The sequence below is a fragment of the Arachis hypogaea genome, chromosome 16 (assembly GCF_003086295.3).
Source record: "Arachis hypogaea cultivar Tifrunner chromosome 16, arahy.Tifrunner.gnm2.J5K5, whole genome shotgun sequence".
Classification (NCBI taxonomy): Eukaryota; Viridiplantae; Streptophyta; class Magnoliopsida; order Fabales; family Fabaceae; genus Arachis; species Arachis hypogaea.
In genome coordinates, this window is record NC_092051.1 from 88,888,055 (window position 1) to 88,910,542 (window position 22,488).

At 42.4% G+C, this 22,488-nt stretch overlaps 1 protein-coding gene across 1 annotated transcript; it reads right to left on the reverse strand.

The window, feature by feature from the left end:
- Positions 1-1,309: 1,309 nt before the first annotated feature.
- Positions 1,310-2,593, reverse strand: LOC112757219 (uncharacterized). The gene has a single exon (XM_025805827.1). It carries the CDS (start codon positions 2,591-2,593, stop codon positions 1,310-1,312), a length of 1,284 nt encoding a protein of 427 aa, XP_025661612.1.
- Positions 2,594-22,488: the final 19,895 nt, after the last annotated feature.

The following is a 22,488-nucleotide window of genomic DNA, read 5'->3' on the forward strand; positions in this document are numbered from 1 at the left end:
ACTCTTAACGTGGCCAATTGTGCCCTTTTGGAACGTTAGTGGTATTCACTTTTACCACTAACGTTGGAGCTCCCCTTTTCTTCCACGTTAGCTCCCACGTTAATGTAATTAATGTGGCAACTAACGTGGGCTATGATGGCTTTTGAAGGCGTTATTGGTGATCACTTTTTCCATTAACGCTGCAAACTTACTCCTATTCCACGTTAGTGGTCACGTTAATTAAACTAACGTGGCTACTAACGAGGCTCTTCCTTGCTTCCTTTGTCCTAAAATCAAACAAATAAAGTGCATCAAAGCTTGGTTCTTAATCATGAGATCATGCATCATCCATTTTATCATTCAATTCATGCAAAACTCTCATGAATTCATGCAAAGTTCACAATGTTTTCTTGAATCAAGGTGTAAGTGTATATCTACCGAAAACTTGCTTATTTACTAAGAAAATGCATGAAACTACCCTAAAACAGTAGAGAAAAGGTCAGTGAAACTAGCCAAAATGCCCTGGCATCAAGGGCATACAAGAAATAACATTTATCTTTGCCGGATTAACAGAGATCCCATCATTAGAGACAATGTGCCCTAAAACAATACCTTGTCTAACCCTAAAATGACATTTCTCAAAATTTAACATAAGGTTTGATTTAGTACACTTCTCTAGTACTTTTGCAAGATTGTCTAGTCAAAGATCAAAGGAGTCCCCGTAAACACTAAAATCGTCCATGAACACCTCCACGCATTGCTCCAAAAGATCCGCAAATATACTCATCATACACTTTTGGAACATAGCCGGTGAGTTGCACAAGCCAAATGGCATTCTCTTATCCGCATACGTTTCGAAAGGGCATGTGAAGATTGTTTTTTCTTGGTCTTGGGGAGCAATGTGAATTTGGAAATAACCGGAATATCCATCTAAAAAACAATAATGAGATTTATCACATAGGCGATCAAGCATTTGGTCGATGAAGAGCAACGGAAAGTGATCCTTCCTCGTGGCCAAGTTTAGGCGCCGATAATAAATACATACCCTCCATGAGTTTTGAACTCTTGTGGCTATAAGCTCACCTTGTTCATTCTTGATTGTAGTAACACCGGATTTCTTCGGGACCACTTGGACGTGGCTCACCCATTCACTATCCGAAATCGAATAGATAATGTCCGCTTCTAATAACCGGGTGACCTCCTTCTTTACAACCTCAAGAATGGTAGGATTTAGACGCATTTGAGGTTGTCAAACGGGTCTAGATCCTTCTTCTAAGAAAATTTGGTGTTCACACACTTGGGGGCTAATGCCAACCAAATCCGCCAAGCTCTACCCTATGGCATTCTTGTTCCTCCTCAAAACATTGAGCAACTTCTCCTCTTGTTGGGAGGTGAGCTCCCTTGTAATTATTACCGGGAACTTTTGGTTCTTCTCAAGAAAGCCATATTTTAGGTGGGTTGGGAGTGGTTTCAAATCCGCATTTTGTTCATGACTTGGTACTTTGTCTTCCGGTATCATTGGAGGTGATAAGACTTCTTCTTCACATACATGGGAACTCCCCACACTTGGGTCTTGATTCATACTCTTTCCATCAAAGCCATCTTGATGAACTTCGACTACAACATTGTCAATCAAGTCACACCGAAAAATAGAGTGATCCTCCGGTGGATGTCTCATGGCTTCATCAAGATTAAAGCTCACTTCTCTTCCATCAATCTCAAATGAATAGGTGCCCGAAAACGCATATAGTTTGAACCGGGAGGTCTTCAAGAATGGTCTCCCAAGCAATATAGATGATGTCCTACCAGAGTCACTAGAGGACATCTTGAGAATATGGAAATCAATTGGGAAGACTAACCACTTTAAGCTCACTAGAACATCCTCCGCTATACCAACCACGGAAATTATGCTTTTGTCTGCTAAAACAAACCGGGTGGCCGATCGTTTTAGCGGTGGGAGCTTTAAGATCTCATAGACGGATAAAGGCATAGTACTCACACAAGTGCCATGATTGCACATACAATCAACAAATTGGACTCCATCTGTGGTGCAAGTTACTAAGCAAGGGTCGGGGTCACCACACTTTTCTGGCACACTATCCATTAAAGCAGAAATTGAACTCCCCAATGGTATAGTCTCTAATTCACAAATTTTCTCCTTATGCATACATAAGTCCTTAAGAAACTTTATATATTTAGGCACTTGGCGGATAGCATCAAAGAGAGGAATAGTAACCTCAACTTTCTTGAACATCTCCACCATTTTGGGGTCCAACTCAACTTGCTTCTTGGTTTTCCTTGCCGATGTTGGAAATGGGATTGGAGTAGCTCCTTGCAAGACATCCCCATCCTTAGGCATTCCGCCCCTTGGTTGAGCAATCACTTCTTCCACTACCTTTTGGGCTTCATCCTCATCATCAAATTCTTCTATCTCAACCACATCCTCATCTTGAGTGACCTCTATTGGACTTGGCTCTTCATGACTCTTCTCTTGCAATTTGGTTCCAGACCACAAGGTAATAGCATTGATGCCACCCTTGGGGTTAGGTAGAGGTTGAGAGGGTAAGGCACTTGGACTTGAGGCTTGAGTGGTAGAGGTAGAGGTGGATTCCATGCGAGAGACAAGGGCTTGGAGGATGGAGTGGAGTGTCTCATCTTGGATGGAAGAAGGAGAAGGATAAGTGATTTGAGGTGCTTGTGGTTGGTTGGGTTGAGGTGCTTGCGTTTGATGAGGTGCTTGGTAGGTTTGGTATGGTTTGCCTTGGTTTTGGTTTTGATATGGAGGGTTTTGTTGGTATCGGTTTTGATGGTTGTTGTTGTTGTTCCACCTTTGGCTCCCTCCGTTATCCCTCCCTCCTTGATTATAATTGTCCCTCCATCCTTGGTTAGAGTTTTCCCTCCACCCTTGGTTGGAGTTGTCCCTCTATCCTTGGTTGGAGCCATCTTGCCACCCTTTATTAAAATTGCCCCCTTGTTGGTGATAACCTTGGTTTGGGTGATTGTAGTAGGCATTAGTGGCCACCAATGTGTTATCCTCTTGGAGGCTTGGGCATTCATCGGTGTAATGGGAGTAGCAAGAGCAAATTCTGCACACTCTTTGGGGGACCAATTGTTGACTTTGTTGTTGAAGAGGTGGAGATTGTTGTTGATTAAGTTGAAGTTGCCTAAGAATATTTGTCATTTCTCCCATGGTTTGGGTAAGGGCGGCGGTCTCACCACTAGTAGAAACTTCATTTATAGCTCTTGGGTGGTTGTTTCTTTGTCTAGTGTGTTGGATGGACTCGGCCAAATCGGTGATCAATTATCATACCTCTTCCACCATTCTATACTTTGTCAAGGAACTATTGCTTGAGGCATCCAAGAGGATCTTGTCTTGTGGTTTCATTCCTTGGCAAAAATAGCTAATCAACACTAGAGTGTCAATCATATGGTGGGGGCATGAGTCAAGTAGTCTCCGAAACCTTTCCTAATACTCGTATAGAGTTTCCATTTCACCTTGGACAATGTATAAAATTTCTTTCCTCAATCGATCCGTCACTTCCGAAGGAAAGAATTTATCTAAGAACTCCCTTCTAAGCAAGTTTCAATCACCAACAATCTCATTGGGTAAAGTGTAAAACCACTCTTTGGCTCTTTCCTCAAGTGAGAAGGGAAAGGCAAACAACCAAATAGCAACCTCATCAGAACCCTCCCGCCTTATTGTTGAACATACACCTTGGAAGTCTCTAAGGTGTCTAATAGGATCTTGGGCAGAGAGTTCATGAAACATTGGTAGAAGATTAATCAAGGCGGTCTTGAGTTCAAAATTAGCATTTTGCTCCGAGTGACGCAATTGAAGCAGTTGAAGAACAAAGTCCAGAGCACCGGTGATAAATTCACATTTTATGATGTATTTTGTGCTCAATTTAAGTGATTTATTCAATCCTTCAACCACTTATTCATGTAAATTGCATGGTTTTACTTTTCCTTCCTTATTTTATGATATATGTGAAAAACATGTTTCCTGTGCTTTAAAAATATTAATTTTTAATTACCCTTTACTATCATTCGATGCCGTGATTTGTGTGTTAAGTATTTTCAGATCTCATAGGGCAGGAATGGCTTGAAGGACAAAAAGGAAACATACAAAAATGGAAGAAAAACACAAAAATGGAGTTTTGAAGAAAAGGCAGCGACGCGAACGCATGGACGACGCGAACGCGTGCCTAGCGCGAAAAATGCAGCGACGCGAACGCGTATATGACGCGGACGCGCGCCTTGTGCAGAACGCAATTGACGCGTACGCGTGACCGACTCGTACGCGTGACAAGGAAAACTCCCAGATGACGCGAACGCGTGACCCATGCGAACGCGTGACAGACGCCACGTACAAAAATTTTCAGAAAATGCCCCCAGCAATTTTTGGACCCTTTTTCGGCCCAAATCCAAGCCAGAAACACAGAATATAAGCCAGAGAATGGAGGAATCAAGAGATACAGATAGAACAACATTCAAATACATAATTTTAGGATTAGATGTAGTTTTTATAGAGAGAGGTTCTCTCCTCTCTCTTAGGATTTAGGATTAGGATTTCTCTTATTTTAAGGATTTCTTCTACAATCACAGGTTCAATATTCCTTTAATTTATTTTCTGCTTTTATTTATTCCAATGCTTTTACTTGTTAATGTTCCTAAATTGGCTTATGAACTTTTCTATGTTAAGATTTGAATATTCTATTTAATATTATTCGAGGTATTTTCAGATTTGATTTTGCTTTATTCTATTTATGAATGCTTTTAATTCGAATTAGATTTATTTTCTCCTTTTGGCTTTAGTTAAATAATTAGCAACACTTGAGTTATCAAACTCAGCTGTTCATTGAAAATTGGAATTCTTTGCTGGTTAATTTGAATTCCAATAACTCTAGTCTTTTCTTAGGAATTGACTAGGACCCGAGGATCAAATTAATTTGTCCACTTGACTTTCCTTTGTTTTGCAAGGGTTAATCAAAAGTGGGAGCAGAATCCAATTCTCTTCACACCTGATAAGGATAACTAGGATAAGATCTCAATTTCTTATACCTTGCCAAGAGATTTTATTATTATCAATCTAATTTCCTTGTCATTTAAATTACTTGCCCCTTATTTTCAAAAACCCAAAAATATATCTTTCTACATAACCAATAATAGATCATACTGCCCTGCAACTCCTTGAGAAGACGACCCGAGGTTTGAATACTTCGGTTATAAATTTATTTGGATTTTGTTACTTGCGACAACCAAACGTTTGTATGAAAGGAATTCTTGTTGGTCTAGAAGCTATACTTACAACGGAAATTTATTTGTGAAAATTCTAGATCGTGCGAGAGTTTCGCTCTTCAAAAATGGTGACGTTGCCGGGGAGTTGCAACTGTGTGTCTTATTATTGGTTATTGTAAATATTTTCTTTTGCTTGTTTATTTATTTTTATTTTCGCTTTTAATTTTTATTATTTACTATGAATTCTCACCCCTATCGCTTTGAGTTTGGTTCTAATAATGTTGAAAGGAATGGTAGCTATAACAGGAACATGCATCAAGGTCAAAACAATCAGAGATGGACGGAGCCACGAGGATCTGATCAACCCTTCAGGCAACAACACCTTCCAAACTATCATGGACGACGACCATTCAATAATGCATGTCAGAACAATAGTTTGTAATAACCGACAAGCCCCATCATACGCCTATGAACCACTTCCTCAACATAGCTTTGAACCACCACACTCACAAGCCAACTACCACCATTCACCTCCATATGACCCTAACCTTATCCACCCCAATTCCAACCCAATTACTCCCAAGAACCACCACTTGCCTATGCACCACGTCCATATCCATCACTCTAAGAATCTAGGGAGCAACTCAAGGAAACATTTGAAAAATTTCACGCCACACTTCACCAATTGAATCAAGCGATAAATAGACTACCTCCCCGACGTTCGGACACTCAAGGAACCCCCATGGCTTCATGTGGGCAATCTAATGAAGAACGCAGCATGAAGGAGATACTAGAAACCCCACTGGATAGCACGGAGCATGACTTTGTACTGGAACAAGTGGAGGAGGTTGAAATTATAGAAGAAGAAGAATTGGTTGAAGACTTAGGAGATGCTGAACCTCCATGGGAATCTAGAATTGTGGAGAATTTCGTCACAAAAAGCGTAGTTGATGCTGAGGAGGATAGTGCACAGCCCCCGAAGCAGGTATCCTATAAAGAACTGGACGGAATACCTCAACAAGAAAGTTTCTTTGATAATGAAGATCACGAGTCAAATTCTCCTAGCAATGAACTTGCATCCGCAAGTGAATTCTTTGAGATAGAAGAATCTTCCCTAAGTGAGTATGAAGATTATGCAGAGGTAGATTTTTCGCAACCTCCAACTTATGACTTGAGTGATGAGGAAGATATCGAAGACTTGGATCAAGATGTTGTTGAAATTGAAGAAATTTGCAACGAAGTGGAGGAATTCACAGAAGAACACGAGGGAGTAGAGCTTGCAAAACCACTGGAAACACCTATCCCAAGGCCATTACCACCCAATACTAAATTCAAGTGGGTAAAATCCTTAGCTTTTATCTTTACTTTTCCACTTGAATATGGTTAACTTGAAACAGATGGTCAGCTTAGAGCTCTTTGCGGCTTTAAGAGTAAAAAGGAAATGGTTCGCGCTCAAGGCTGGCATGCAAGATTCAATAAGGTTCCACGCTTCAATCTGAAGTGTAAGGATTGGTTTCAAGTTCGATTGAATGGGGCTTGGAGAATGTTTGGCCATCTTGGTGAGAATGCAACTTCCAAACTGCCCGGCTAGAAAAATATAAATCAAGACAAAGGCAGATATAAGAGCAACGTTTGGGATCCTGGAATCTATTCTGACATTGAACACCCCGGGAACCTGAGAACCTGTTTGAATTTACTCAAAGGCTTTACATGCCTAGTTTGGGACCCCAGAGACTATTGGCATTCCAAACAGTGGTGGAGATATTTGGATGAATTCAAGCACAAGCCACCATAGCAGGAAGCTCATCAAATGTCCAACTTAAGGACTTTAACTAAAAGTGCTAGGTGGGAGACAACCCACCATGGTATGATCGTTCCTTTTTCAATTTTATTTCGTTTTGTTTATTTTATTTTATTTTATTTTATTTTATTTTCATTGAACCTAGAATTATTCATAGCATCTACATTAGTATTACATACTACATATTGCATACTGCATAATTGCATAAAAAATAAAATAAAATCACCATGCGAGCGCACAGGCCACGCGTGGACGTCGAATGGAAATCGGCATAAAGATCCAACGCCCAGAAAGTTCGGCTGGAATTGTGCGGCTGGTGTGCGTTTAGCACAAATCGGCCCACGCGTTCGCGTCCCTGACGACGAATGCATCACTCGCACTACACACATCCCACGCGAAAACGTAAGCGATGCGTACGCATCGCGTGAATTTTATGGACCCCATTGGAAACAGAGAGTTGCGCCAAAACGATGCTGGAACTGTGCGTTTAGCACAATTTTCAGCGACGCGTTCGCATGCTCCACGCGTACGCGTCTCTTACCTTTTACCTAATTCACGCGATTGTGTTAATGACGCGTTCGCGTCAACCCCCTTTTAACCCAAATCACGCGATCGCGTGCTCCACGCGTTCTCGTGGATACAAAAAACACTAACCCCAACCCACGCAAAACCCTACCATTCCGCATCAACCAAAACCCCCCACCCCCCTCTGCAACCTCTCTTCTCCCATTCCCCAACCACCACCACCCCTGGCCGCCCAGCCTTGACCACCACACCGCACCCGACCGCCGACGCCCCCCTTCTTCTTCTTTCCTTTCTTCTCCTTCCTCCCCTTCTTCCCTTCCCCTTCTCCCCCCTCCTCCTCCCTCCACAACCACCAAACCCCACTGCCGCCGCCCCATCACCGAGCCGCAACCACCGCGCCACCACCAGCCACCATAACACAACCCTCACCCCCTTCTCTCTCCCCCCTTAACCCATATCCACCCACAACCACCAAACCGCCCCTGCCTCCACCTCGAACAATCGCCGCGCCGCCACCCATCGCCGCTGCGTCACCACCATACCACCACCATCCCTCTGAACCTACTTTCTGTTTCTACACACCAGGTTCCGCCAAACACCGATTTTATTTTCCAATTAGTCAATTAGTTGCATATTTTACAGTTTTTGTTCGAAATAGGATAGTTAGATATGCATGATTGTAGTGGATTTTAGGTGGTTAGGTAGCTAGGATGTGGTTAGTGGATTTAGGCCTGATAATTGCACCGTTCCTGCTACCTATTTTTATCTGATTCGCAATTCTGAATTTGCTGTAATGTTGTGATGTTCATATGTTTTTCTTCATATTTGATGTTGCTGTTAAACTGCTCTTTAATGTTCTTGCTATTCAGCACTATTTAATTTCATATGAACTAATTTTTCCTGCTGTTTACTACCCGGGAACATCCAATTTTAGCCGAAATGGTGCCCAAATTTTCTGCAAATTTATGGTTCAATCTATCCCCATTCATGTATTGGTTTGAAAACTCATTATTCTGCATTACTTGGTTACAACCAAACCATTTCATGAATGCATGGGCTAGCATTCTTATTCCTTTTTGTTCCCTGAGTACTAAATTGCTTATTGATGATTTCATTCTCCTTATTACACTTACTTTATCTATATGAATTATCATCAATAAACTGCAATCCTTGCTTGAATATGAGTTGTTTGTTCCTCAAGTTTGTAAATTTCTTGGTAACTAGGAAAACCATTCTCATGCCACTCACTTTAACTTCCTTTTTAACTCCTAACTAGTTTAGCTTTCTAACTTCTCTTTTTAGTTTTTACCTAACTACTTTAACTTTCTAACCCAAGGCATGATATTATTTTTCCAAATTTACTTGAATTCCACTTCTATTTTATTTTGGATTGTGATTTTTTCTCTCAGCCTTTTAACTCGAATTCAATCTAAAATGTACATATATTTAACTCATTTCCTGCTTATATTGCTCTTTTGCCTTTATGCTTACATTGACAAAACCCTACTTGCCTACTTGTTTTCCTGCTTTGCTTCTTCAATTATATTTTGGAATTTCTGCTTTTCAGGATGTCTGATCCTAAAACAAAGGAAAAGGCAAGGCAACTACAGGCAAACGGAAAAGAGGAGAATCTTCTACCTCTATTCTGGATCTCCTTCACGACGATTCCTGGTGGGAGAAGAACTTTACCCCGCAGGAAAAGGCCGACCAGCTCCTCACTGCCACAAATAAAGTCAAATTTACAAACAGATACTGTGAGCTAAAGTATCCAGTGTTTGCCACTGCCAGGAACCTCTACATGGAGAGAACCCTTAAAATTCCAGAAGAACTCACCTAGTACACTTCCGACCAGATAAAACAAAGAGGCTGGTTCTTCATGGAAAGGAACATAACAGAGGTCAATGCATCCTAGATCAGAGAATTTTCCTGTAACTATTTCAAGACCTCCCTGGATGCAGTGCACCTCAGAGGGATACAGATTTTAGTCACTGAGGACGCTATTGAGGATATCCTCCGGCTCCAGCCTAAGTCAGATCAGCCTGACGGTTACCAAAAAGCTGAAGAGGATATGAGATACATGAGATTTGACTGGGATGTAGTCAAGCAGAGAATAGCCCTTGATCCTACTGCCCCATGGGTCATGGGAAAGAATACAGTGATGCCTAAGGGAATCAAGCTGATATATTTGAATGATGAGGCTCGACTTTGGCAACAGATCCTGAGTAATTACGTGATACCGAGCACTCATGAGACAGAGGTGCCCGCTGCTATGATCACCCTCATCTGGTGTGTGATGAAGGGTAAGGACCTGTATCTTCTACGTTTCATCAAGTATTATATGGCCAGGGTCCATATCAGAGGCACTCTCCCTTTCCCTTATCTGATCACCCAGCTAGGCCGCCGAACTGACGTGCCTTGGGAGCTTGCTGATAAGAAGCTAACTGCTGCAGACTACAAGAAGATCATTCCTTACAGTAGGAAGTTTCTAACATTAGGGTACAGACCTCCTTTTCTCACTACCTCGGGTGAAGCAGCAACATCTTCAGCTGCCCCTTCTGCATCCAGTGCTGCACCAGCTCCATCCACTGCACCTTTACCTGCCTCAAAGCCCATCTATCATCTTGTGCAGCGACTCTTCGCACGCTGGGATCGCATGGAACATCGAAACAAGCGACGTTATGAGCACCTACAGTTGATGATCTGATCCGGCAGCGACATCTCCTCCGAGCCTGACACCACTTCTGAGCCATCTGATGCGGAGGCGGATGATCATGCGGAGGAGGCACATGCCCAGGATGCGCAGGGAGGACCGGAGCAGGCTGCACCACACAATGAGGAGCCAGATCAGATACAGCCGGCTGACCCCGAGATTCCCCTACAATCGGAGCCCCACTGAATTAGTCAAACCCTCCGACACTTATCCAGACTGCAAACCCTCAGCCTACTGCAAAGACACCAATAGCCCATCCTTTCGGAGATGACACTTCTCACACCCAGCTTGAGTGAGGGATAATCTTCTTGCATTCTGCAGCAGGTGGCTTCTCATCAGCATCCTCCCAAGGCACGTCAGCTTGACGGCCTAGCTGTGTAATCAGATAAGGAAAGGAAAGAGTGCCTCAGACGTGGACCCTGGCCATATAGTACCGGATAAAGCGTGGCAGGTACAGGTCCTTACCCTCCATCACACACCATAGGAGGGTGATAATAGCGGCAGGGATCTCTGTCTCATGGGTACTCGGCATGACAAAATTGCTCAGGATCTGGTGCCATAGCCGAGCCTCATCATTTAAGTAAATCCACTTGATTCCCTTTGGCATGGTGGTGTTCTGACCCATGATCCATGATTCATGAAGCGCATATCCTCCTCAGCTTTTTGATAACCATCCAACTGATCAGATTTAGGCAGAAGTTTCAGAACATCCTCTATGGCCTCTTCAGTGACCAGAATCTGCTTTCCTCTTAGGTTCACTGCATCAAGGGAAGTCTTGAAGTAATTGCAGTAGAATTCCCTTACCCAAGATGCATTGACCTCAGTCAGGTTTCTTTCCAGGAAGAACCAGCCTCTTTGTTTGATCTGATCAGAGGTGTATTGCTGGAGATCTTTTGGGATCTTCAGAGTCTTCTCCAGGTACAGGTTCCTGGAGGTTGCAAACATCGGATACTTCAGCTCACAGTATCAGTTTGCAAACTTTACTGGATCAGTAGCAGGGAGTAGCTGGTCGGCCTTCTCCTGCGGGGTAAAGTTTTTCTCCCACCAGGAGTCATCGTGCATGATATCCATGATGGACATAGCGGATTCTCCTCTTTTACATTTGCCAGTAGTAGCCTTTGATTTTCCTTTTCTTTGGCTGGCAGACATCCTAAAAGACAGAAAACCAGGATATAAAAAAAACAGGAAAATAAATAGGCAAATAATCAAAAGAAACACAAAGTGGCAAAGGAGCAATAGAAGAAGAGATTGAGTTAAGCAAATTTGCATTAAGGATTGTACAAGAGTTAGAATACTGAGAAGAAAAATGTCACAATCCAAAATGTACTTTAGTTCAAGTTAATTAGAAAAAGTATCATCATGCCTTGGTTAGAATGTTAAAAGAATGTGAAAAACCAGAAGAAATGTTTTGAAAGGTTAGGTTTGGTTAGAAACGAAAAATAATTTAGGAAGTTATAATTAGTGAGTTAGTAAAAAGTGGGTAAAGTAAGTGGCATAATGATCATATTCCAAGTAACAGGCATTCACAAATAGAAGCTATAGGTAACTCATATCCAAACAAGGAAATTAAGTTGATGATGATTCAGATATATATAGAAATAGCAAAAATTGGAATCTAAACATCAAAAATGCAGATTAAGAACTAGGAAATCAAAAAGAATAAGAAAGCTTACCCTGACATTCATGAATTGGTTTGGTAAAAGCAGAGTAAAGCAGAGTTTAAATAGTCAAAACCAAAACATGAATGAAAGTCAAAAACAGTTTATAAAAATTTGAGCAGCATTCCGGCTGAAATTGGATTGTCCCGGAAAATAAACAGCAATCAGAATAGTTCATATGAATGAAAACAGATTGCAATTAAAGAGTATGAACAAGAATGAACTTGAAGAACAGCATATGAACATTATTAACATATAGAAACAGCAGATTAAATAGGCCTAAATCCACTAACCACATCCTAGGCTACCTAACAACCTAAAATCCACTACAGCATGCATAACTAACTAGCCTAAATATGAACATAAGCAGAAAAATATGAATTAACTACAAATGGATAGAGGGGTGGCGTTCGTCGGAACCTGGTAGGCGAATTAAGGAGAGTGGGGCAGAGAGGTGGCTGGGGGATAGTGGCGGTGGCGTCAGGCGCGGCGGAGGAGGGTGGTGGAGGCGGCGGCGGTTGCTATTTGGAGGCAGGGGCTTCGGGAAGGGCAATGGGGTATGGGGAGAGAGAGGGAAGGAAGGGAAGGGGGGCTTGGGTAGCGGATGGGGCCGCGACAGTGACGGTGGCGCGGTGGGGTGGTGATCGCAGAGGGGGGCAGTTGCGGTGGAGTGAGGAAGGAGAAGGAAGAAGAAGAAAGAAGGGGAATGAGGAAGGGGGTGGCGTGGCGACGGGGTCTGGGTGGTCAGCGGGGTGGCGGCGATCGGTGATGGTGGCTGGTGGTGGTTGGGTGGTTGGAGAAGAAGAGAGGAAGGAGAAGGGTTTAGGGGGGGACAAATGGTAGGGTTCGCATGACTGTGGGGGTTATAAATTTGAATCCATGCGATCGCATGGGGCACGCAGTCGCGTAGTTGGGCTGAAATGGTGGTTGACGCGATCGCATGGGACACGCGATCACAAGGAATGGATTAGGGAGCGAATGACGCGATCGCCTGCGGCATGTGATCGTGTCACTGGAAATTGTGCGAAACGCACGATTCTAGCGTCGTTTCAGCGCAACTCTCTGTCTCCTTTTGGGGTGTTGTGCAATCCATCCGACGCTATCGAGTCGCTCACGCTATTGCGTGGGATTCATGTTGTGCAAGTGACGCGATCGCGTCAGGGACGCGATCGCGTGGGCATTTTGTGCAAAACGCACAATGGCCGCACAATTCCAGCCTAACTTTCTGGTCGTTGGATGTTTACGCCGGCCTCCAAATCACGCGGCCGCGTGAATGATGCGGTCGCGTGGGAAGTGTTTTTCGCAACTTAACGCGATCGCATGAATGATGTTGTCGCGTCGCACACCCTCTTTTTTTTTGTGCAAAATGCAGAATGCAATGCTAATATGAATGTTATGCATGATTCCAGGTTCAATGAAGTAAAATAAAATAAAACTCAAAAATAAACAAAACGGAATAAAATTAAAATTGAAAAAAGGAACGATCATACCATGGTGGGTTGTCTCCCACCTAGCACTTTTAGTTAAAGTCCTTAAGTTGGACATTGGATGAGTTTCCTATTATGGTGGCTTGTACTTAAATTCATCCAGAAATCTCCACCAATGCTTTGAATGCCAATAGCCTCCGGGTCCCAAACTAGGCATGTAAAGCTTCTGAGCAGCTTCAATTAGATTCTCGGGCTCCCGGGGTGACGAGTGTTAGAATAGATTCCAGGATCCCAAACTTGGCTTTTAAATCCGCCTTCGTCTTGATCTATATTTTTCAATCTGGGCGGTTTAGAAATTAGATTCTCACCAGAATAACCAAACGTTTTCCGAGATCCATTTGATAGATCATGATGCCAATCTGCACACTTCGAGTCGAAGCGTGGAACCTTATTGAACCTTGTGCACCAGCTCTGAGTACGAGCCATTTCACTTTTACTCTTAAAGCCGCAGAGAGCTCTAAGCTGGCCATCTGTTTCAAGCAAACCATATTCAAGTGGAAAAATAAAGCTAAAGGTTAAGTATTGTGCCCACTTGAAGCTTGTATTGGGTTGTAATGGCCTTGGGATAGATGGTTCCAGTGGTTCTGTGAGTTTTACTCCCTTGTGCTCTTCTGTGAAATTCTTCACTTCTTTGCAAGATTCTTCAAATGTATCCATGTCCTGATCAAAGCCTTCTATCTCTTCCTCGTCACTCAAGTCATAAACGGGAGGTTGGGAAAAATCTACCTCTGTATCATCTTCGTACTCGCTTGGGGAAGATTCTTCGATCTCAGAGAATTCACTCACGGATGCAAGTTCATTACTAGAAGAACTGGACTTGTGACTATCATCATCAAGAGAATTTGCTTCTTGGGTCATTCCATCTAGTTCTTCATAAGAGACTTGCTTTGGGGGTTGTACACAATCCTCTTTAGCATCAATTGTAACGGCCTTGACAGAATTGTCCACAACTCTGGGTTCCCATGGAAGTTCAGTGTCTCCTAAGTTTTCAACCAACTCTTCTTCTTGTATAATGACAGCTTCCTCTGCTTGTTCTAGTACGAAGTCATGCTCTGTCTTGTCCACTGGAGTTTCTAATATCTCCTTCATGCTACGCTTTTCATTAGATTGCCCACATGGGGCTTTGGGAGGCCCTTGAATGTTCGAACGTTTAGAAGATAATTGACTTATTGCTTGCTCCAGTTGATGAAGAGTTGTTTGAAGTTGATCTACTGTTCCCTTGAGGCGAACTTCTGATTCTCAGGGTGATGGGTTTGGACGTGGTACATTGGGAAGTGGTGGTGTTTGGGAGTAATTGGATTGAAATCGGGGTAAATGAGGATTATATGGTGGCGAACGGTGAAAAGGAGCTTGTGAGTGTGGTAGTTCAAGGTTGTGTTGAGAGGATGGCCTATAAGCATAGGGTGGGGCTTGTTGGTAACTACGAGGTTGTCCACCATGTCCATTGCCTTGGTATGCATTGTAGAATGGTCTTTGTCCATGATATCTTGGAGGGTGTTGCTGCCAAAAGGGTTGATCAGATCCTCTTGGCTCCATCCATCTTTGATTGCTCTTACCTTGATGCATATTCCTGTTATAACTTTCATTCCTTTCAACAATATTAGAACCAAACTCAAAGCGAGAGGGGTGAGAATTCATAGTAGCTAATGAAGATAAAAGAAGAAAATAAAAGCAAATAAACACGTAAAAGAAAAATATTTACAATAACCAATAATAAGGCACATGATTGCAATTCCCCGGCATCGGCGCCATTTTGACGTTTGGATTTTTGCCAGTAAAGAATTTTATAAAAACAGTCGCATTGTAGGTATATTTTCTAAACCAACCGAAATCCCTTCGTACAAACGTTTTGGGTGTCACAAGTAACAAATCCCTTAAAAATTGATAACCGAAGTATTTAATCCTCGGGTCGTCTTCTCAAGGAATTGCAGGGAGGTGTTTTTATTATTGGTTATGAATTTGTAAATTGGGAGGTTTTTAATGTATAAGATAAAAAGCGAGAATAGTGAATGGTAAGAAAATAAATTGTATTAAATTAAATAGATAATAAAACTCTTGGCAAGGTATGAAAACTGAAAGTCCTATCCTGGTTATCCTTATCAATTGTAATGAGAATTGGATTTTTCTCCCACTTTGTTAACCTCTAACTATGAAGGTAAGTTAAGTGGATGAATTAATTCTGATTTCTCAAGTCCTAGTCTTTCCTTGGGAAAAGTTAGAGTTAGTGAAACTCGAATTAATTCTTGAAGAATTCCAATTTTCAATTAACAATGAGTTTGATAACTCAAGAGTCTCCAATGACTCAACCAAAGCCAAAAGGGAAAAATCCAAATTATTTATCTAATAAATAAAAGAAAGCAATCATAATTCTAAAATACCTCAATTAGCACTAATAAAGATATCAAATGTAACATGGAAGAGTTCAAAAATTAAATTAGGAAAATAATTAAAAAGAACATTGGACCTGTGATGAAGAAGAAATAATCCTAAATCCTAAGAGAGAGGAGAGAACCTCTCCACTAAAAACTACATCTACTCCTAAAATTGTGAATTATGAGCTTATTTTTGAATGGATGCAATTCCTCTACTTTATTGCCTCTAATCTGTATTTTCTGGGCCGAGAACTGGGTCAGAAACATCCCAGAATTCGCTGGTTGCGAATTCAAACACGCTAATTTTCGTCAATGCGACGCGTCCGCATAGAGCACGCGTTCGCATCGCCTATCGTCAAGGAAATAATGGCATATTATATATCAAATCGAAGCCCCGGATGTTAGCTTTCCAACGCAGCTGAAACCGTATCATTTGGACCTATGTAGCTAAAGTTATAGCTGTTTTAGTGCGAAGAGGTCAGGCTGGACAGCTTAGCAATTTCTCCAACTTCTTGTATTCCTTCCATGTTTGCATGCTACATTTCCATCCTCTGAACCATTCCTGCCCTGTAATCTCTGAAATCACTTAACACACATATCAAGGAATCTAATGGTAATAAGAGAGGATTAATAATAAGCAAATATAAGATCAAAGAAGTACATTTTCAATCATAGCACAAAATCAGGAAGGAAAATGTAAAACATGCGAATAGTATGAATAAGTGGGTAAAGAGTTGATAAAAATCACTGAATTGAGTACAAGATAAACCATAAAATAGTGGTTTATCAGAGAGTTTACTATAACTTCTAAACCATCAATCTTCAGTTCTTCAAAAATGGCGCCGTTGCCGGGGAACTGCAATCGTGTGCCTTATTATTGGTTATTGTAAATATTTTTCTTTTACTTGTTTATTTATCTTTATTTTTCTCTTTTTATTTCCATTAGCTACTATGAATCCTCACCCCTCTCGCTTTGAGTTTGGTTCTAATATTGTTGAAAGGAGTGAAAGTTATAACAAGAACATGCATCAAGGTCAGAGCAATCAAAGATGGATGGAGCCAAGAGGATCTGATCAACCCTTTAGGCAACAACACCCTCCAAGATATCATGGACAAAGACCATTCTACAATGTGTACCAAGCTGATAGATATGGTGGACAACCTTGTAACTACCAACAAGTCCCACCCCATGCCTGTAGACCATCCTCTCAACACAACTTCGAACCACCACACTCACAAGCTCCTTTTCACCATTCGCCACTATATGATCCTCATTTACCCCGATTCCAATCCAATTATTCCCAAACACCACCACTTCCCAATGTACAACGTCCAAATCCATTACCCCAAGAATCAGAGGTTCACCTCAAGCAAACAGTAGATCAACTTCAAACAACCCTTTATTAACTGGAGCAAGCAATAAGTCAATTATCTTCTAGACGTTCGAACATTCAAGGACCTCCCACAACTCCGTGTGGACAACCTAATGATGAGCGTAGCATGAAGGAGATACTAGAAACTCCATGGGAATCCAGAGTTGTGGAGAATTCTGTCAAGGACGTTACAATTGATGCTAAGGATGATAGTACACAACCCCCAAGGCAAGTCTTTTATGAGGAACTAGATGGAATACTCCAAGAAGCAAGTTTCCTTGATAATGATAGTCACGAGTCAAGTTCTCCTAGTAATGAACTTGCATCCGCAAGTGAATTCTCTGAGATCGAAGAGTCTTCCCCAAGTGAATACGAAGACGATGCGGAGGTAGATTTCTCTCAACCTCCCGTTTATGACTTAAGTGATGAGGAAGACATAGAAGGCTTTGATCAGGACATGGATGCAATTGAAGAAGTCTGCAAGGAAGTGAAAAAATTCACAGAATAGCACAAGGGAGTAGAACTTACAAAACCACTAGAAACACCTATCCCAGGGCCATTACCACCCAATACAAGCTTCAAGTGGGTACAATCCTTAACCCTTAGCTTTATTTTTCCACTTGAATACGGTTTTCTTGAAACAGATGGCCAGCTTAGAGCTCTCTGCGGCTTTAAGAGTAAGAGGGAAATGGCTCGCGCTCAGAACTGGTGCACAAGGTTCAATAAGGTTCCACGCTTCAACTCGAAGTGTGCGGATTGGCATCATGATCTATCAAATGGATCTCGGAAAACGTTTGGTTATCTTGGTGAAAATCTACTTTCTAAACCGCCCGGATGGAAAAATATAGATCAAGACGAAGGCGGATTTAAAAGCAGGGTTTGGGATCCTGGAATCTATTCTGACATTCGTCACCCCGGAAGCCTGAGAATCTATTTGAAGTTGCTCAGAATCTTTACATGCCTAGTTTGGGACCCCAGAGGCTATTGGCATTCCAAACATTGGTGGAGATTTCTGGACGAATTCAAGCGCAAGCCACCATAACAGGAAGCCCATCCAATGTCCAACTTAAGGACTTTAATTAAAAGTGCTAGATGGGAGACAACCCACCATGGTATGGTCGTTTCTTTTTCAGTTTTTTTTTATTTTGTGTTATTTATTTTTATTTCCTTTTCAATTGAACCTGAATATTATTCACACATATTGCATACTGCATAATTGCATACCTGCATAAAAAAAAAAGGCGTGCGACTCGATCGCATCGCTCATGCGATCGCGTCAGTTGCGAAAACAACCACCCACACGTCCGCGTCACCCACGCGGTCGCGTGATCTGGAAATCAGCGTAAATATCCAACGTCCAGAAAGTTAGGCTGGAATCGTGCGGCCATTGTGCGTTTCACACAAAACGCCCACGCGATCGTGCCACCCACGCGATCGCGTCAGTTGCACAACACCAATCCCACGCGACAGCGTGAGCGACGCGATCGCGTTGCGTGGATTGCATACCACCCCAAAGGAGACAGAGAGTTGCGCTGAAAAGACGCTGGAATCGTGCGTTTAGCACAATTTCCAGCGACGCGGTCGCATGAGGCATGCGACCGCGTCATTCACTTCTTTATCCATTCCATGCGATGTGTGCCCCACGCGATCGTGTGGATTCAAATTTAATAACCCCCAGCCACGCGAAACCCTACCCATTCGCGCCCCCCAGCCCCCTCTCCTTCCTCTCTTCTCTCCACAACCACCACCCACAACTTTCAGCCACCACCACCGCCCACCACAACCCCCGACGACCACCCAGAAGCCGCCGCCACGCCACCCTCCCTTTTCCCCCCTCTCTCTCTTCTTCTTTCCTCTTCTTCCCTCCATCACCATCGCCACACCCTCCGTGCCGCCGCGCCCCCAACCGCCACCAATGCCCCCTTCCCTTCCTTCCCCTTTCCCCTCCTAACCCCATTACCCTTCCTGAAACCCCCTGCCTCCGATCAGCCACCACCACCGCCGTGCCGCTGTCAACTACCGCGTCGGCCGCCACCACCACCATCCCTCGGCCACCTCTCTGCCCCACTTTCTTTCCTACGCCTTCTAAGTTCCGCTGACCGCCACCCTTCTTTCCATTCATCGTTAATTTCCTATTTTTCTGTTTATGTTCATATTTAGGCTAGTTAGTTATGCATGTTGTAGTGGATTCTAGGTTGTTAGGTAGCCTAGGATGTGGTTAGTGGATTTAGGCCTGTTTAGTTGCGCTGTTCATGTTTCTTGTTTTCTAATTTTTCCAATTCTGCTGTTGCTGTGATGCTAGTAGTGTTCATATGCTGTAATTTCTTATTTCATACTGCTTTTTAAACTGCTTTTCCATGTTCATATTCCCTTTATGTAATTGCAGCTATATTTTAATTCATATGAGCTATTCTGATTTCTATTTATTTTCCAGAAACATCCAATTTTAGCCGGGATGCTGCCCAAATTTCTGTAAATTATTTTGATTTTCATTCCTATTTTGGTTTTGGCAAACTTGCACTCTGCTTTACTCAGCTTTTACCAAACCAATTCATGAATGACAGGGCAAGCTTTCTTATTCGTTTTAATTTCCTGGTTTATAAATTGCATCTTGGATGATTCAATTCCACTTTTTGCTATTTTCATTTGATTCATTCTTAACTTCCTTGTTTGAATTTGAGTTATCTGTTGCTTTAATTTGTGAATTCTCGTTATTTAGAAAATGCTCATCATGCCACTTACTCTAACCCACTTTTTACTGATTCACTAATTTTAACTTCCTAACCTCTTTTTCATTCCTAACCCACTTACCTTTCAAAACATCTCTTCTGGTTTTTCACTATTCTCTCTAACATTCTAACCAAGGTATGACGAATGTTTTTCCTACTTAACATGAATCCTTTTACATTTTGGATTGTGAATTTTGATTCTCAGACTTTTAACTCCTATACAATCCTTAATGCACATTTACTTAACTCCTTTTCATTATTCTATTGCTCATTTGCCATTATATGCTTCTTTCGATTAATTGCCTACCTGCTTTCCTATTTTTATTATATCCTGGTTTTCTATTTTTTTTTCAGGATATATGATGCCCAGAGAAAGGGAAAAGGAAAGGAAACAACTAGCAAACGAAAAAGAGGAGAATCCTCTTTGTCCATACTGGACATCATGCACGATGACTCCTGGCGGGAGAAACACTTTACCCCGCAGGAGAAGGCTGACCAGCTACTCCCTGCTACTAATCCCATTAGATTTGCAAATCGATACTGCGAGCTGAGGTATCCGGTGTTTGCAACCTCCAAGAACCTGTACCTGGAGAGGACTTTGAAAATCCCAGAAAAAATCCAGCAATACACCTCTGATCAGATCAAACAAAGAGGCTGGTTCTTCCTCGAGAGAAACCTGACTGAGGTCAATGCATCTTGGGTAAGGGAATTTTACTACAATTACTTCAAAACTTCCCTAGATGCAGTGAACCTAAGAGGGAAGCAGATACTGGTCACTGAAGAGGCCATAGAGGATGTTCTGAAGCTTCTGCCTAAATTCGAGCAGCTGGATGGTTATCAAAAAGCGGAGGAGGATATGCACTTCATGAAGTTTGATTGGGATGCAGTCAAGGCCAGGATAACCCTTGACCCGACCGTTCCATGGATCATGGGTCAGAACACCACCATGCCAAAGGGAATCAAGCGGATTTACTTAAATGATGAGGCTCAGCTATGGCATCAGATACTTAGCAACTTTGTTATGCCGAGTACCCATGAAACTGAGATACCTGCCGCTATGATCACCCTCCTATGGTGTGTGTTGGAGGGTAAGGACCTGTACCTATCACGCTTCATTCGGTACTATATGGCTAGGGTCCGCGTCCGAGGCACTCTCCCCTTTCCTTATCTGATTACACAGCTAGGCCGTCGAGCTGACGTGCCTTGGGAGGATGCTGATGAGAAGCCACTTGCTACAGAATGCAGGAAGATTATCCCTCACAGCAGGAACTTTCTGGCTTTGGGCTGCAGACCTCCAATCCTCACTGCTACTGCTGAGACAGCCACATCATCTGCCGGCCCCTCTTCCTCTACAGCTACCCCTGCTACCACCACTGCACCTCCACCTGCCTCAGAGCCGGTTTATCACCTAGTGCACCGCCTGTTTCGACAGCTAGACTAGATGGAGCACTGCAACCGGCGCCGATATGAGAGAGCTGAGCGTCGCAGCAAGCGACTCTATGAGCACCTGAAGCTGATGATACGATCTGGCGATATCCCCTCCGAGCCTGACACACCATCAGAGCCGTCTGAGGAGGAGGTGGATGATCACGAGGCAGAGACCCATCCACAGAGCGAGGCTGCACAGGTAGGCACAGAGCAGGCTGCTTCACAGCATGAGGCCCCGCATCAGATCCAGGCTGCAGTCCCAGAGGTTCCTATTCAGTCAGCACCTCCTCTGCAGTAAGCAGATCCTCAGACCACTACCATAGAGACTCCAGCTACCCACCCTTCCAGTGATGACACCCCTTCACACCCTGCTTGAGTTAACATCAGGGACGATGCTTTATTTTAAGTGTGGGGAGGTCGCCATCTCTGGCGTATTTTTTTGCGAACCGCTACAGACTCTTTTTATTTTATTTTGCTATTTTCCCTGTATTTTTTCTCTTTATTTTTATTTTTATTTTCTCAGTACTTATATATTACTATTTTCATGTATTTTTACTCTATTTCTGGATGTTGCACTTTTAGTTTATATTTTAGCCATTTAGTTTAGTTGCAATTCTAACTTATTAGTTATAGAAATTGTTTATTAATTAGTATAGTTTACCCTTTTTAGCATAAGATAGCTTAGTTTAAATTGAAAATATAAAAGGAAGTAAACTATAGACTTGAACATAATAGAAGCAATCCACACACCTTGTATATATAGCATTCCATGTTAGTTAGTTAACAACATTTCATCAAGGAGAAACACTAGAATTTTAAAGCCACCTTAAGATTTACATTGAGAATAATGGGAACTCTTAATTTTACTTGCATGACATACATAACTGATATATGATTTTTGAGTTAGAGAACACACAGCCTGTGAGTTTTGAGCTTAATTATATGGTTACATTCAAATCATAATTTTTATTTCTGTGTGTTCCGCCCTTCTTTTTTATTCTGGTGTTCTTTACTTTGTTTTAATCTATATGTCCGATTATAGAATAAAAATACATACCAAGAGAGTGATTGAGGCCATTGTTTGATTTTAGCTAACTTATCCCAAATTAGCCTACCTTTTACATCACCCTTGTTAGCCCCCTTGAGCCTTTAAATCCCCTCTTATTCTACAAACCACATTACTAGCCT

What these genes read in the sequence shown, in the direction of transcription:
- LOC112757219 (XM_025805827.1), bottom strand. Translation starts at nt 2,593, where the DNA reads ATGGAATCCACCTCTACCTCTACCACTCAAGCCTCAAGTCCAAGTGCC.